The sequence below is a fragment of the Peromyscus californicus genome, unplaced genomic scaffold (assembly GCF_007827085.1).
Source record: "Peromyscus californicus insignis strain IS unplaced genomic scaffold, ASM782708v3 Scaffold_8__1_contigs__length_139910024, whole genome shotgun sequence".
NCBI classification, from domain to species: domain Eukaryota; kingdom Metazoa; phylum Chordata; class Mammalia; order Rodentia; family Cricetidae; genus Peromyscus; species Peromyscus californicus.
This window is the reverse complement of record NW_026294606.1, coordinates 9,845,688-9,859,070: the sequence shown is the minus strand read 5'-3', so window position 1 is coordinate 9,859,070 and position 13,383 is coordinate 9,845,688. Positions and strand designations below refer to the sequence as shown.

General features: G+C 47.3%; 1 protein-coding gene across 1 annotated transcript; it reads left to right on the top strand.

Moving 5' to 3' along the window:
• The first annotated feature begins 409 nt into the window (after positions 1-409).
• Arl10 (ADP ribosylation factor like GTPase 10) lies at positions 410-12,060 on the top strand. The gene is made up of 4 exons (XM_052729817.1): positions 410-677; positions 1,157-1,355; positions 4,272-4,447; positions 10,082-12,060. Exons 1-4 carry the CDS (start codon positions 495-497, stop codon positions 10,253-10,255), a joined length of 732 nt encoding a protein of 243 aa, XP_052585777.1. The 5' UTR covers positions 410-494; the 3' UTR covers positions 10,256-12,060.
• Positions 12,061-13,383: the final 1,323 nt, after the last annotated feature.

The window sequence follows — 13,383 nt, the reverse complement described above, 5'->3', positions numbered from 1 at the left end:
GCAACCAAAGGAGGGTTAGAAGCTGCTTCGAATTGGGAACTCCGGTTCTAGTTCCTTCTGCCACCCTACTGGCGTATGATTCCCTACGAAGAGCTTCGATTTTTCTCTGTGGTTCTGAGAGACACCCAAGTGATACCAGCTTGGGTTTGAACGTAAAATTAGATCACGGTACTAAGGTGCGTCCTTTCTCTGAAGTACTGAGGGGGATCAACAGACCCACACAGCCTCGCACCTCCCACACAGGGCAAAGGGAGCAGAAGATCCACCCCAGGCTGAACCTACTAACCCAAAGATCAGACCATGTCCCCTACCCGGAAGGTCCGCCCCACCAGAACCCCCCATCCCCGCCGCAAGAAGCGCGCTGCCGTCGCAGGGAGCGGTGCATTGTGGGGCTTGTAGTGTGGCGGGGTCGGGCGGGTGGGCGCGGCCACAGCACCATCTTCTGCGGCTGGCTGGTCGTCTTTGCGCCGGCCCCAGCGACGCTCCCTGGCCAGATGGCGCCGCGGCCGCTGGGCCCATTGGTGCTGGCTCTGGGTGGCGCCGCGGCGGTGCTGGGCTCGGTGCTCTTTATCCTCTGGAAAGCTTACTTCGGCCGCGGTCGGGAGCGGCGCTGGGACCAGGGCGAGGCCTGGTGGGGCGCGGAAACCGCCCGCTTCCCTCAGTGGGACGAATGGGAGGTGAGTGTGGCGAGCCGCCGAAGGCTGGGCGGCCTGCGCATGCTGGGATCGCGGAGTGCTAGTGCGAGGGCCTGGACCATGCCAGACAGGCGTCGGGTTTCGGGAGCTCTGAGGGCGCGGCAGGAGCTGCCTGGCACCTGCGCAGTGGCGCCGCCCTGGGGGATGCCGGGTAGAGCCCTCAGGCCCGGTGCGACTGACCCCGAGGTCTCGGGAATGGCATGGGGTTACAGAATGAGGAAGCCAAGGATCTGCGATGGGGAAGAATGTGCCCGAGATCACTAGGAGTCAAACAGAAAAGTGAGGTTTTTTTTTCAGTTCAGAACTCGAAAGGCAGCTCCTGCCCTGCTATTCCAGGCCATACCTGCCTGCACTGGGATGCGTGGAGGGCGGGCATGGGCACCGCCAGGCCTTGGTTGTCCCTAAGGAAGGAAGGGTCAGGAGGGATGTTGGAGACTGCAGCCTTGATCTCTGTCCCGCAGCCCGAGGCCGAGGAAGATGAGCCGGCATTGGAGGAACTGGAGCAGCGGGAAGTGCTGGTGCTAGGCTTAGATGGCTCTGGGAAGAGCACGTTCCTGCGCATGCTTTCTGGGAAGCCACCACTGGAAGGCCACGTCCCCACCTGGGGCTTCAACTCTGTGAGGCTGCCCACCAAGAATTTCCAGGTGGACCTGTTAGAGAGTGAGCAAGGGACCCCTTCTCATCATCACTGTTGGCCGGGCCTAGACTCTTTGGAGGAGTCTGTAAAATGCATATCTAAGCAGGACATTTCCCCTTTATGAAATCCTTCCTGTTCTTCTCCAGGGCACAAGATACAGAACATTCTGGCATTTAGGATTCCTCCTTTTCCGGTGTCTCTAAATGGACCTCCTACCCTTCACCACCTGTGCCTTCCATTGACAGACTCACAGCTAAGGGTTCATATGCCAAGCACTTGACAGGCATTGCTGATAAAATACCCCAGACAACCTCATAAGACTACTCAGTTAATCTGCTTAGAGGGTACTTGTAGAAATGGGTAAATCACGAAAGGTCCCCAGCTTTTCTGTGTTCTAATGCAGAAGGGCCTCCTCCAGGCCCTTATGAAGGGACTTGTTTCTTACCTCCTCTGCTTGGCATGCACTATTCCTTCTGCTTGGAATACTTGATAGACTACTGTTACTCATTCTTTAAATTGTGGTTTCTTTTCCTCCATTATTTAAGAGTTTGTTTGTTTTATTTTTGTTGTTGTTGGAATGCTTAATAACTAAAGTTACTCATTCTTTAAACTGTGGTTTCTTTCCTTCCATTATTTAAGGTTTTTTTGTTTTGTTTTGTTTTTGTTGTTGTTGAAATGCTTAATAACTACAGTTACTCATTCTTTAAACTGTAGTTTCTTCCATTATTTAGTGTTTTTGTAGTTTTGTTTGTTTTGAGATGGTCTCATAGTGTTGAGGCTCTTCTTGAACTCTTGGACCCCCCCCTCCACCTTCTGAGTGTTGGGGTTACAGGTCCATATTACCATGACCAGTTCTCAATTGCAGTTTGTGAAGACATCCTTTGGAGCTTTCCCTGGCTCTGTCCTGACTCTGGGTCCCCTTCTGCCACAGTGTTTGTCCCATCACCTGATGAGGCTGCGAGCACCCTGGTCACAGGTTGATGCAATCCACCCTGGCCCAAGACCTTCAGTAGGTGTCTGAGGGCTTACTGAGTGTGTGATCAGAGAGAGGATTAAGGAGCCTACCGTCAGTCCTAGACTTCTTGGGATTTTTGGAAGGGGGTGAGTATGGAGAAGGCGGCAGTTCTTGGCAACCTAGGTCTAGCCTCAGTCTTTGAGGAAGCAGTGAGGGGACTTCCAGCCACAGGACTAAAACCATGAGGAGTAGATGTGTTCATGAAGTTCGGGTGACAGAATTGAGCTTTGGGAGCCTTACTCTTGGCCTGAGTGGACTTTTTCCTCTGGTCTTCAGCACTGTGGTCTGGCCAGCCCTGGCCACACCTTTCTCCCTGGTTGTAGCAAACGTTGATGTTTAGTTAGGGCTTTGGATCTCCCTGATATCGAATTTCCTCTGTCTCTTCTTGTGCCAAGGACATGAGTTCATTGAGGGTACTGACAGAACTCATGTGAGAAGGTGTTCTCGTGTGCCTGTATTCTGACAGCTAACCTTCCAGGCTCAGTGGAGTCTCTCGTCTGGGATTCAAACAGATTGCTGTCAGGCATGGTGGTTCACACCTCTAATCCCAGCACGTGGGAGGCAATGGCAGGAAGCTTGCCACAAGTTTCAGTCCCGCCTGGTTTGTATAGTGAGATCCAGTCTCAACTCAACAACAGTAAAAAATCCCACATTTCTAATTACATCCTAGAGCTTTTCTACCCCACAGTGGTCCTTCATATGGTCTCAGCATTCTGGCCTGGGGTCCTCCTGAGAACACACGCTTGGGCAGAATTGGTAAGGGGACAAACTCAATACCAATGACACTTTCCTTAATTCACCTACGAAGTCTGGTGTGCTGGTTCTGCAGTTGCGCTGGTTCTGCAGCTGCGCTGGTTCTGCAGCTGTGCTTGGGCAGCCTGTCTCTGCTACTCCTCCTCTGTTGCTGCCTGGTTCAAGCACATCCACCTCCCCCCGTCAGGTCTGCAGTTGCTTCCTCATAGCTCTTCCTACTTCTGTTCTCAGTGTTGGCTGCTGGACCGGGAAGGGCCAGCTTCTGTCCTTTCTCCTCTTTCCCTGGAGGTACCTTACCACATTACTTTCCCTTTCTCGCATACATGGAACTCGTTCTTTGCTCTGCCTGAGATGCTTTCTTTTGCTTCTTCCATGGCTAGCTCTTGCTCAGCCTCTGCTCAGCTCACATCCAGCCTCCTTGAGACATTCCCAGACCACCCACAGCCTCTAGCCACTTTCCCATGTTGTGATTGCTTGCTTTCTAGAGTGTCGTATCTGATGGCCTGGTCCACTCTGGTAAGGGAGGGAGTTCCTTGAGAGCAGGACTCCAGCCTCGTCGTTTCTGTATCCCCAGCACCCAGATCAGTGCTTGGCACCTGGTAAGCACTCAGTAAATACTTGATGAGTGCCTGCTATGTGCCAAGGCATTGTGCTGAGGCTTTGGGGGGATTTAGAGTGGACAGATAATAGAAGCAGAACCAGAGTGGGATGCAGAGTAACCAAGGGAAGCTGAGCAGAGGGGCAGAAAGGCAGCCCAGGTACAGACACTACATGGGTAACCTTGTTCAGTGTGACTCCGTACAGTGTTTCCAAGGAAAGAGAAAAGGAGGACAAGAATGAATGGGGACAGCCCAAGACAAGACAGCCAATGACTGCCACTTGTAGAGCACTGTGCCAGTCCTGTGAAGGGACTATCACAGACAGTCTGCTGGGGTCTGCTGAAACCTCTTGGCTCAGTAAAAAGAGACCAACACACAAAGGTAGTGGTCTCTCTTAAGAGAGCTGGCTGGCTCTGGATTATAATGCTTTTCCCTGGCTAGTGGAACCTTAGGAGCTGGAGAGGTGGGAGGGGGGGCGCAGGGGCGGGGGGGGGGGGGGGGGCGGCTGTGGATGGAGACAGATAGGCCACAGGGAGCTCTGGGCTCTGAGCTGGCCCTTGGCCTCTCTTCAGTTGGCGGCAGCCAGAACCTGCGCTTCTACTGGAAGGAGTTTGTGAATGAGGTGGACGTGCTGGTGTTCATGGTGGACTCATCTGATCGGCTACGGTTGCCCTGGGCTCGGCAGGAACTACAGAAACTGCTGGACAGGGACCCTGATCTGCCTGTTGTCATAGTGGCCAACAAGCAGGTGAGAATTATGGGAGATGGGCTGAAGCCAGTTGGACTTGTCACAAATACCTGGGCATGGTGAGGGGGTGTGTAGAAGGACTGGAGCCTAAGCTCCATGTCCAGAGAATGCCTGAAATACTGTCCCCTCCCCTTCCACCTCTCATCTTTCCCAGCCTTACTTGTGTTGTTTCTCCTTGTCTCCCTCTTCTGTAACTAAAGAGAGATGCAAGAAATAGTTATTAAGAACTTACTATATACCAGGTGTAGTTTCGAATACTTTGTTTTTCTGCATTTTCGAGACAGGGTTTCCAGCACTTAGATAGGTGCATTATGCAGCCCAGGCTGGCCTGGAATTCATAAATCTGTCCCTACCTGAGTGCTGGAATTGTAGTTGTACACCACCACACCTGGCTCAAATGGCATTTATTGGCCTTATCCAAGACAGAATACTGTTTCCACTTCACAAGTGGGGCCTCTGCAGCTGGGGGTGGGGGTAATCTCCACAGGGACACACAGGGTGGTGGAGCTGGAACGCCTGCTTCTAGAACCATCCTGCTCCTGCACTAAGCTGAAAGGTGACAAGAAGTGGGGTACATTAAGTAATATGAGTGCACAATGTTGGGACACAGTGTGAACACTTGACAGCCATCACCCCACTTCAGTCTGGATACACCCCATGACAGGCTCTGCTGTCTCTAAATGCCTGAAGTTACTAGAGCTCTTCCTCAGGGTTTGTGTTGTTGAGCTGGAGTGGAACTCAGTGGTAAGATGCTGGTTTAGTATGCGTGAGTCCCTGGGTTCTGAACTCTCAACCCCCACAGCTCCTCTGTAAGAAAAGGTTTGTCCTTGACACTATATCTTTCTTGGGTCCAGCAGCCTTCAGGATTACAGACAGACTTTATGTGCCATCCTCCACTCCAGGGCAACTGCCACAGTCAGTGTTCCTTGGGGCTTGTGCCAACGTTTCTGACTTGTCTCTTTGATCTCAGATTTACCTTGCCTGTCGTGGGACACTTGATAATTATATATAAATATGGCTACCATTTGTCCTGGTATACCTGGGACAGTTCCCATTTATGCCTGTTCTGGCCTAACTTTTTTGTTTGTTTTTGTATTTTTGAGACAGCATCTTGATATGTAGCCCTGGCTGTCATGGAGCTTGATATATAAACCAGGCTGGTCTCAAACCTAGGGAGATCCACCAGCCTCTGTCTCCCAAGTGCCTGGCCCTAGTGCCACTATTAATGGTGTCTTGGGGCCTTAGAAATACTTTGTTATCTTTTAAAAAATATTTTATAGCATTTTGAACCAACTGGAGGTACTTTACTTTTCTGTTTCTGTGAAGAGACACTGTGATCAAGGTGACTTAAGAGTAGTATATTGGTGGCTTCGCTTACAGTTTCGCTTTTGAAATCTTGAAGACTACCACCACCACACTTTCTTCTACCAAGCCATACCACCTAATCTGTCCCAAGCAGTTTTACTAACCTTGGACCAAGCATTCAAATATATGAGTCTATGGGAGCCATTTTCATTCAAACCACCACAGAAGGCAACAAGTGAGGACCTTATGTACGGACTGCTCCAAGAATCTTGAGCCAATGATGAAACTCAAAGGTACCATCGCCAACTACAGTATTTTAAGTAGCCTTTTCCCTCACCCCCACCCAAGCTAGATTGTCTGGAAGTTACCCTACCATATGATCTTACATAATAGGTATAACACGAAATTGTTAAATGGTCTTTTAACAAAAAACCTGGTACCAGATACTGGTGTAAATGCTGAAAGATTGAAGAGACAAAGAAACAAGCCACAGCCACCACCTCTTTCCTCACCAACTCCTCACCCTGAAAAACCTCTAGTTCCTGTCTCCTCACACCTTTCTCTGCCCAGCCATCACTTCGCGGGATTAAGGGCGTGTGTGTTTCCCAAGCAAAGGCAAGAGATCTCAAGTGCTGGCATTAAAAGCATGTGATTCCCAAGTACTGGGATTAAAGGTGTGTGCCAGCCACTACTCTGTTTCTCTCCTAGACTGAGTCAATCTCATGTGGTCCAGGGTTGCTTTGAACTCACAGAGATGAGTGCTAGGATTAAAGGTGTGCCACCACTGCCTAACCTCTATGTTTAATATAGTGGCTTGTTCTGTTCTCTGATCTTCTGGCAAATTATATTAGGGTACACAATATATCATCAACACATTTCCCCTTTTTTGTCTAAAATAATAAAAGAAGGTTATAACTAATCTAAGAAAAACCATATATGCTGAATGGCAGTGGCACATGCCTTTAATCCCAGCACTCAGGAGGCAGAGCCAGGCAGTCTCTGTGAGTTCGAGGCCAGCCTGGTCTACAAAGTGAGATCCAGGACAGGCACCAAAACTACACAGAGAAACCCTGTCTCAAAAAAACAAAAAGAGTCCGTAATCGATCTCTCCTAAATTTGCACCTTTTAGGGTCTAATTTTTTGTAGACCTATTTTATATCCTAAATAATTAATAGAATCTCCTCTGTGTGTCTTTTTGGAAGCAATTTGTAATCCCCAACATGGCAAAATTTTCTTTACTTCTTCAAACATTCTTTCTAAAGTATGTACATTTCAATCAGCTAGTAAAATGTCATCCATGGAGCTGGGTGGTGGTGATGCATGCCTTTAATCCTAGCACTCAGGAGGTAGAGGCAGGTGGATCTCTGAGTTCGAGGCCAGCCTGGTCTACAGAGCGAGTTCCAGGACAGCCTCCAAAGCTACACAGAGAAACCCTGTCTCAAAACCCCGCCCTCCCATATAATGGTAAACTATAGATTGAGGAAATTGTTTATGTATTCCAACAGCGTCATACAAAATATTGGCACAGGATTGGGCTATTTAACATTCCCTGTGGGAGATCCTTCCATTGATATCTCTTAACAGGCTGAGAATTATTTTAAGTAGGCACCATGAAGGCAATCTTTTCTCCATGTTTTTCTTAAGGGTTTTGAAAAGAAACAGTCTTTTAAATCGATAACTGTAAGAGGCCATAACTTAGGTAACAGAGAAAGCAAAGGAATTCCAGATTGTAGAGCCCTTTGGCTGAATTACCTTGTTAACAGCTCTGTTACCATTCTCCACTTACCAGATTTTTTTTTAATAACAAATATAGGAGAATTCCAAGAGCTGGTTGATTCTTCCATATGCTGAGCATTTAACTGCTCTTGTACCAGCTGTTCTAAGGCCTGTAGTTCCTCTGTTGTTAAAGACCATTGCTGAACCCATACAAGCTTTTCTGTTAACCTAAAGGTAGGACTGTTGGTGTCTTTGAAAGATCAGCAGCTGTCGTGCCCTGTTCTTGTACTGTCTAGATGGTCGGTGACTGTTCTTTATAATACCTTCTAATATTTTTCTCAGAAACATATGTTAGTTTATGGTTTGTTTCTGAGATTGGAGGAATGTTAATCTCGGTATTCCATTGTTGTAATAAATCACATCCCCATAAATTCATAGCTATATTAGCCACATATGACTTTAATTTTCCTCTCTGTCCTTCTGGCCCTATACATTCGACCCATCTTGCACTCTGTTTCACTTAAGATAATGTTCCAATCCCTAAAAGCTGAACATTTACCTCCTGAAGAGGCCAATTTTGATGCCAAGATTCTGGTGCAATTATTATTACATCTGCACCTGTGTCTACAAGACCTTCAATGAGAATGTCATTTATTTGTTTTTTGGTTTTGTTTTTTTTTCCAGAGCTGAGGACCGAACTCAGGGCCTTGCACTTGGTAGGCAAGCGCTCTACCCCTGAGCTAAATCTCCAACCCCTATTTGTATTTTTAATTTTGGTCTTTGTTCATTTATAGAAGTTTGCCAAAAAATTCACTTTATGGTTCTCCTGAATTTTTTGTTCTCTCTTCTATAGCTGTTCTATCACCCTAAGCAGTATGGTTTTTTATAATAGGCATTAGGTTCTTTAATTGATCTGGGAAGGAGTTTCCTTCGCCATAGTGACAGAAAAGTACTGAACCTAATTTGACATGGTGTCTGCAAGAGGCCCCTTAGGGAGTTTTCTGACGACAAAGGATCACCTTGACTGTTCCTTGTTGATATACATTTGTTAGTACAATGTCTGCCTTTACCACACATTCTGCATACTTCAGAAGGAAGGGTCATTTTATTGGGATTATTTCTAGCAAAAACATTGTTTCTAGGAATGGCCTGTTTATAGTCCCTTTTTAGGTGATCTTGTTTGCTGCAATTGAAATATCTGACGTTACTATTTTTCTTCAAATTCTGGAAATCATCTCTCTTATCCAAGCATCATCATGATCATGAGATTGAATATTTATTGTATCTCGGATCCATTCCTCCAAGGTTGATCTTGCCTTTAATGGCCTAATTATCCTTTTGTATTGTGCATTGGCATTTTAAAAAGCCAGAGATTCAGAGGCAGGCGGATCTCTGTGCTTTCGAGGCCAGCCTGGTCTACAAAGTGAGTTCCAGGAAAGGCACAAAGCTACACAGAGAAACCCTGTCTCGAAAAACCAAAAAAAAAAAAAAAAAAAAAAAAAAAAAAAAAAAAAAAAAAAAGCCAGAGATTCAGCTGTGTAGCAATGGTGCACGCCTTTAATGCCAGCACTCGGGAGGCAGAGCCAGGTGGATCTCAGTGAGTTTGAGGCCAGCCTGGTCTACAGAGCAAGATCTAAGACAGGTACCAAAACTACACAGAGAAACCCTGTCTCAAAAAAAAACAAAAGAAAAAAAAAAGCCAGAGATTCAATTATTATCTGTCTAGCTTCTGATTTTGGTATCATTCTATTTACTGCTGAAGTCAGTCTTTGTAAGAAATCAGTGCAGGTTTCTTTTGGACCCTGTATAACTTTGTAAATGACTCAATTTTCTTCAATTCTGTCCCAAGCAGTCAAGGCTGCCATACGGCATAAAGATAGGGTATGGTCATCATATAAAAGTTGTCTTGTATATCAGCATAATTGCCTTCTCTAAGAAGTCGGTATAAGAAATGGACAGTGGTGGTACATGCCTTTAGTCCCAGCACTTGAGAGGCAGAGACAGGCAGATCACTGAGTTCAAGGCTAGCCTGGTCTACAGAGTTAGTTCCAGGACAGTCAGGGCTACACAGAGAAACAGTGTCTCAAAAAAAGAAAGAAAGAAAGAAAGAGAGAGAGAGAGAGAGAGAGAGAGAGAGAGAGAGAGAGAGAGGAAGAAAGAAAGAGAGAGAGAAAAGTAAAAGAAAAAAGAAAGAAAGAAATGGAGCGATTCCAAAAGGATCCAAAGTTTGGTCATCAGCATGAATTTGGAACCTAACTCTGCCATTTATCACTTTTACTGGAACTAAATGACTGAACTAACTTCCTTGTCACTTAAGTGGGCTGTGAGAATCAGACTTGGTAGGCAGATGCCCTTCATGGTGCCTAACAAGTAGGAAGGGCTCTACTTCTTACCACACTGGTGGATGGTTCCATGAAAAGGGGGTGCCTCAAAGAGTCAAGATGAAGGAGGGCACTGAGTTTCTTCCATGGGATCTAGAGGTTCCTCCTGGAATGTAGTGTCTTGCTTTTCCCCCGAGCAATAGCTGAACATGTGTGGCTTTCCTGGCCGACAAGGGTGGTCTCACACCGCAGGCATTGTCTGACAGCTCTGTTGCACTTGTGTTCACTGCAGGACCTGAGCGGGGCCATGAGTATGGTGGAGCTGCAGCAGGAGCTGGGCCTGCTTTCCAGTGACAACCAGAGGGAGGTTTTCCTCTTGGGAGCCAGCATTGCCCCTGCAGGATCTGGCTTCGGGGCACCCGGCACTGTGCACATCTGGAAACTGCTCTTGCAGCTTCTCTCCTAAGCTGGAGCCACCTCTTACTGCCCAGCCATGGAGACCACGGTTCTGCTTCCTCCTGCATCTTCATTGCCAGCCCTGGCCTTGGGCAGGAGCATCATAGCAACACCTCCTTTGTCCCCTCAAGAGCAAGGCCAGAACCATGCAGAAGCCTTCCTGCTGAGGCACACTTGGGGCAGGAGGTGTCAGGCAGAGGAGAGATGGTGACTGCCTCACGTAAGGCCATAGTGTAGCTCCAGCTCCCCTTGCCCTCCTACATAGTGTGATGCTCATTGGCTTAGTGCTCCCTCCCTGCAGCTCCCACGAGTTGACAAACCTGTGTGGGCTTCACAGGTCTCCCATTTCACTGTTCACTCCTAGTGACATCACACATTTTCCACATGGGAAGGTTCTGGGTGGAACACAGTAAATCCTTGCTCCCAGACCCTCATCCTCCAGCCCCTGCTTTGTCTGTGGCCTTGTGTTTCTGCCTTTCTGGCCCCAGGGCCATCATTTTTAAGGGGAGGTAATTTCCTAGCTTTTTTCTAAATGCCAGCCCTGGCAATGCCAAATGAGGATCACCCTGAACACTTTATTAAAGAATACTCTGACCACCTCCCTACTGTTACGGCCTGGCCTGCCAATAAAGGCCTGCCTTTATTGACCACAAAGTACAGTTCACCACACAGGTGAAGGACGGTTTTCCCCAGGTCTGGAGACAACCTGCTGCTTTTGTACTAACTGTGCCAATGCCCATGTTTACATAAGTCTAGAGAAGGAAGCAACCTGAGTACTGGAACAAGAATGGAGTTAGGGGAGGGGGCATTTTATTTATTTATTTATTTATTTATTTATTTATGTTTTATCAAAGGAATAGGCCAAAGTTCAAGGTTCTGTTTCTAGGTGCTGAAATCAAAACGCTTGACTGTCATAGAAAATTTGAGAACTGTCTGGAATCATGATGGACAGTGAGGAAACCTACGGGTATCAATGGAGACAGAACTGTAGCTTCCCCTCCCCCAACTTGGCCTTGAGACCATAATTGGAGACAAGTACTTGAAGGGAACCTAGTACTTAGATTCAGAACAGGACTAGTAGAGCCATCAGAGTGGCCTTGGGCACATCATCAAGCCTTCTGGGACCTTTATTTGCCAGCAAAGCAGAGAATGAGATTCTGTCTCTGCAATGAACATTCCATGACTGTGATTACCAGTGCAGATGGTCTGTGTTGACACTGGTGCAGGCAAAGGGGCCTTCGGTCTGCCAGGGCTGTTGAGAGAACACCAGCGGACTGCTTGCCTTCCAGGCTGTATCCCGTGCTGTTTTCCTTTTGAGACAGGGTGTTGCTCTAGCCCATGCTGCCTTGAATTCATGGCAGTCATCCTTCCTCAGCCTTCCATTTTTGGGGATTGCAGGAAGCATTGGGCCATCATACCTGGCTTTTCAGTTTGCATTTTGAGAATAGGCTGTGTGCTATTTGCCAATTGCCCAACATAAAACCTGGGAAGTGGAAAGCTTCCAAGTTGAAGTGAGCAAAGTCATCAGAAGAGAGGCCCACTGTGCCCTTGGACTCCTGCCCATGAGAATGGAATTACAAGACAAATCAGTTTCTCTGTGCCATTGACTCCTGCCCATGAGAATGGAATTACCACAAGACAAATCAGTCTCTCTGTGCCATTGACTCCTGCCCACGAGAATGGAATTACCACAAGACAAATCAGTCCCTCTGTGCCATTGACACCCGCCCACAAGAATGGAATTGCCACAAGACAAATCAGTCTTGCTAGAAGTGTTTTCTGCTTTTGTATTAAATATTTAAGGAATGACTTGGAGTTCAGAGTATTTGAAATTTTGTTGGCAACTTTTCATCTTGTCATTAGAAAGGTGAGAAACTTGTATCATTGCTCTAAGGATTCCACCTTATTCTCCAGTGCTTAAAGTTTACCTTGGAATCAGACTTGTTGAGAGGGATCTTTTTTCCTGATTTAAAGTTCTTTGTCTAATGAGTATCATCGTATACAGTTGTCTTATCCCCCAGGTGGAGGGGATGAATTTCAGAATAAAGAGTTTCACTATGTCTATTTACCCGAGGCCAGGCCTAGTGGTCTGTGGTCCCAGTTACTTGGGAGAAGGCACAGTTGAGGTCTGCCTGGTTTACAGAGTGATTTCAGAGACAGCCTGGACATTAGGTGAGGTCTTGACTCAAAGTAAAAAGACAGGCCTATGAGGTGGCTCAGTAGGCAACTTGCCATGAAAGCCTGATGGTGACCTGAGTTTGGTAGAGTGCTTGCCTAGCAGGTGCTAGGTTCAAATCCCCAGTACTAGAAAAACCCAACAAACCACATAACTACTTTCTGGACATTCTGTACTTAACTAGTTTGGGAGGAATTGCCAACATTACAAGCCACCTGCAGGCTGTCTATAGCATCCACCTGCCATGGGTCCAGATCTCACACCAGATTCAGAGCCGAGCAGATACTATGACCTCCCAGCCTCAGAGGGCAAAGACCTTTCTAGGTGCTATGATGAGGGAATCTCCAACTTTCCCCCACTGCTGTCCCTGGAAGATGACACAAGGGACCAGAAGTGGAGTTCCTCAGTGTGTGAAAAGGGTCTTTCTGTCCACTCTATGAACCCAGATGCACAGAGCCACAAAGGACAACTGCATAAACTAGAGTGTCACCAGCTTTCTGAGGTACACAATGCCAAAATGGGTATGTTCAGTGAATCCTCATCCTGAGGGAGGAGTGGGCTCAGTGCTTATAGCTCCTGTTGGGCAGTTCCGGAAAGTGAGTTCTCAGACAGCGAGTTCCAGTCACTTACCCCTTTGACCTTTGGGACAGTGACCCAAAGCCACCTTCTTTTGTTATTTTGTTTTGTTTTTTTCTTTCTTGACCCAAAGCATTCAAACCCTTGGAAGGGGATCTACCTGCTGGGGCCAGATCAAGAGGGATAGAAACCAGCTCAGAAGCCTTCTGCCAGCTGGGCATAGTGGAGCACGCCCTTAATCCCAGCACTCGGAAGGAGAGGCATATGGATCCCTGTGAGTTGGAGGGCAGCCTGGTCTACATAGTTTGAGATAAGCCAGAGCTAAAAAAGTCGTCTCCCTCCATGCTCAGGTCAAGGAGGGAGAAGAACACACACAGAACATTCTG

Bases quoted from the DNA above. Each gene is read 5' to 3' on its own strand.
- Arl10 (XM_052729817.1), top strand. From the start codon at position 495: ATGGCGCCGCGGCCGCTGGGCCCATTGGTGCTGGCTCTGGGTGGCGCC. The intron at 678-1,156 runs GTGAGTGTGGCG...TCTGTCCCGCAG, and splicing joins CTCAGTGGGACGAATGGGAG to CCCGAGGCCGAGGAAGATGA. The intron at 1,356-4,271 runs GTGAGCAAGGGA...GCCTCTCTTCAG, and splicing joins CCAGGTGGACCTGTTAGAGA to TTGGCGGCAGCCAGAACCTG.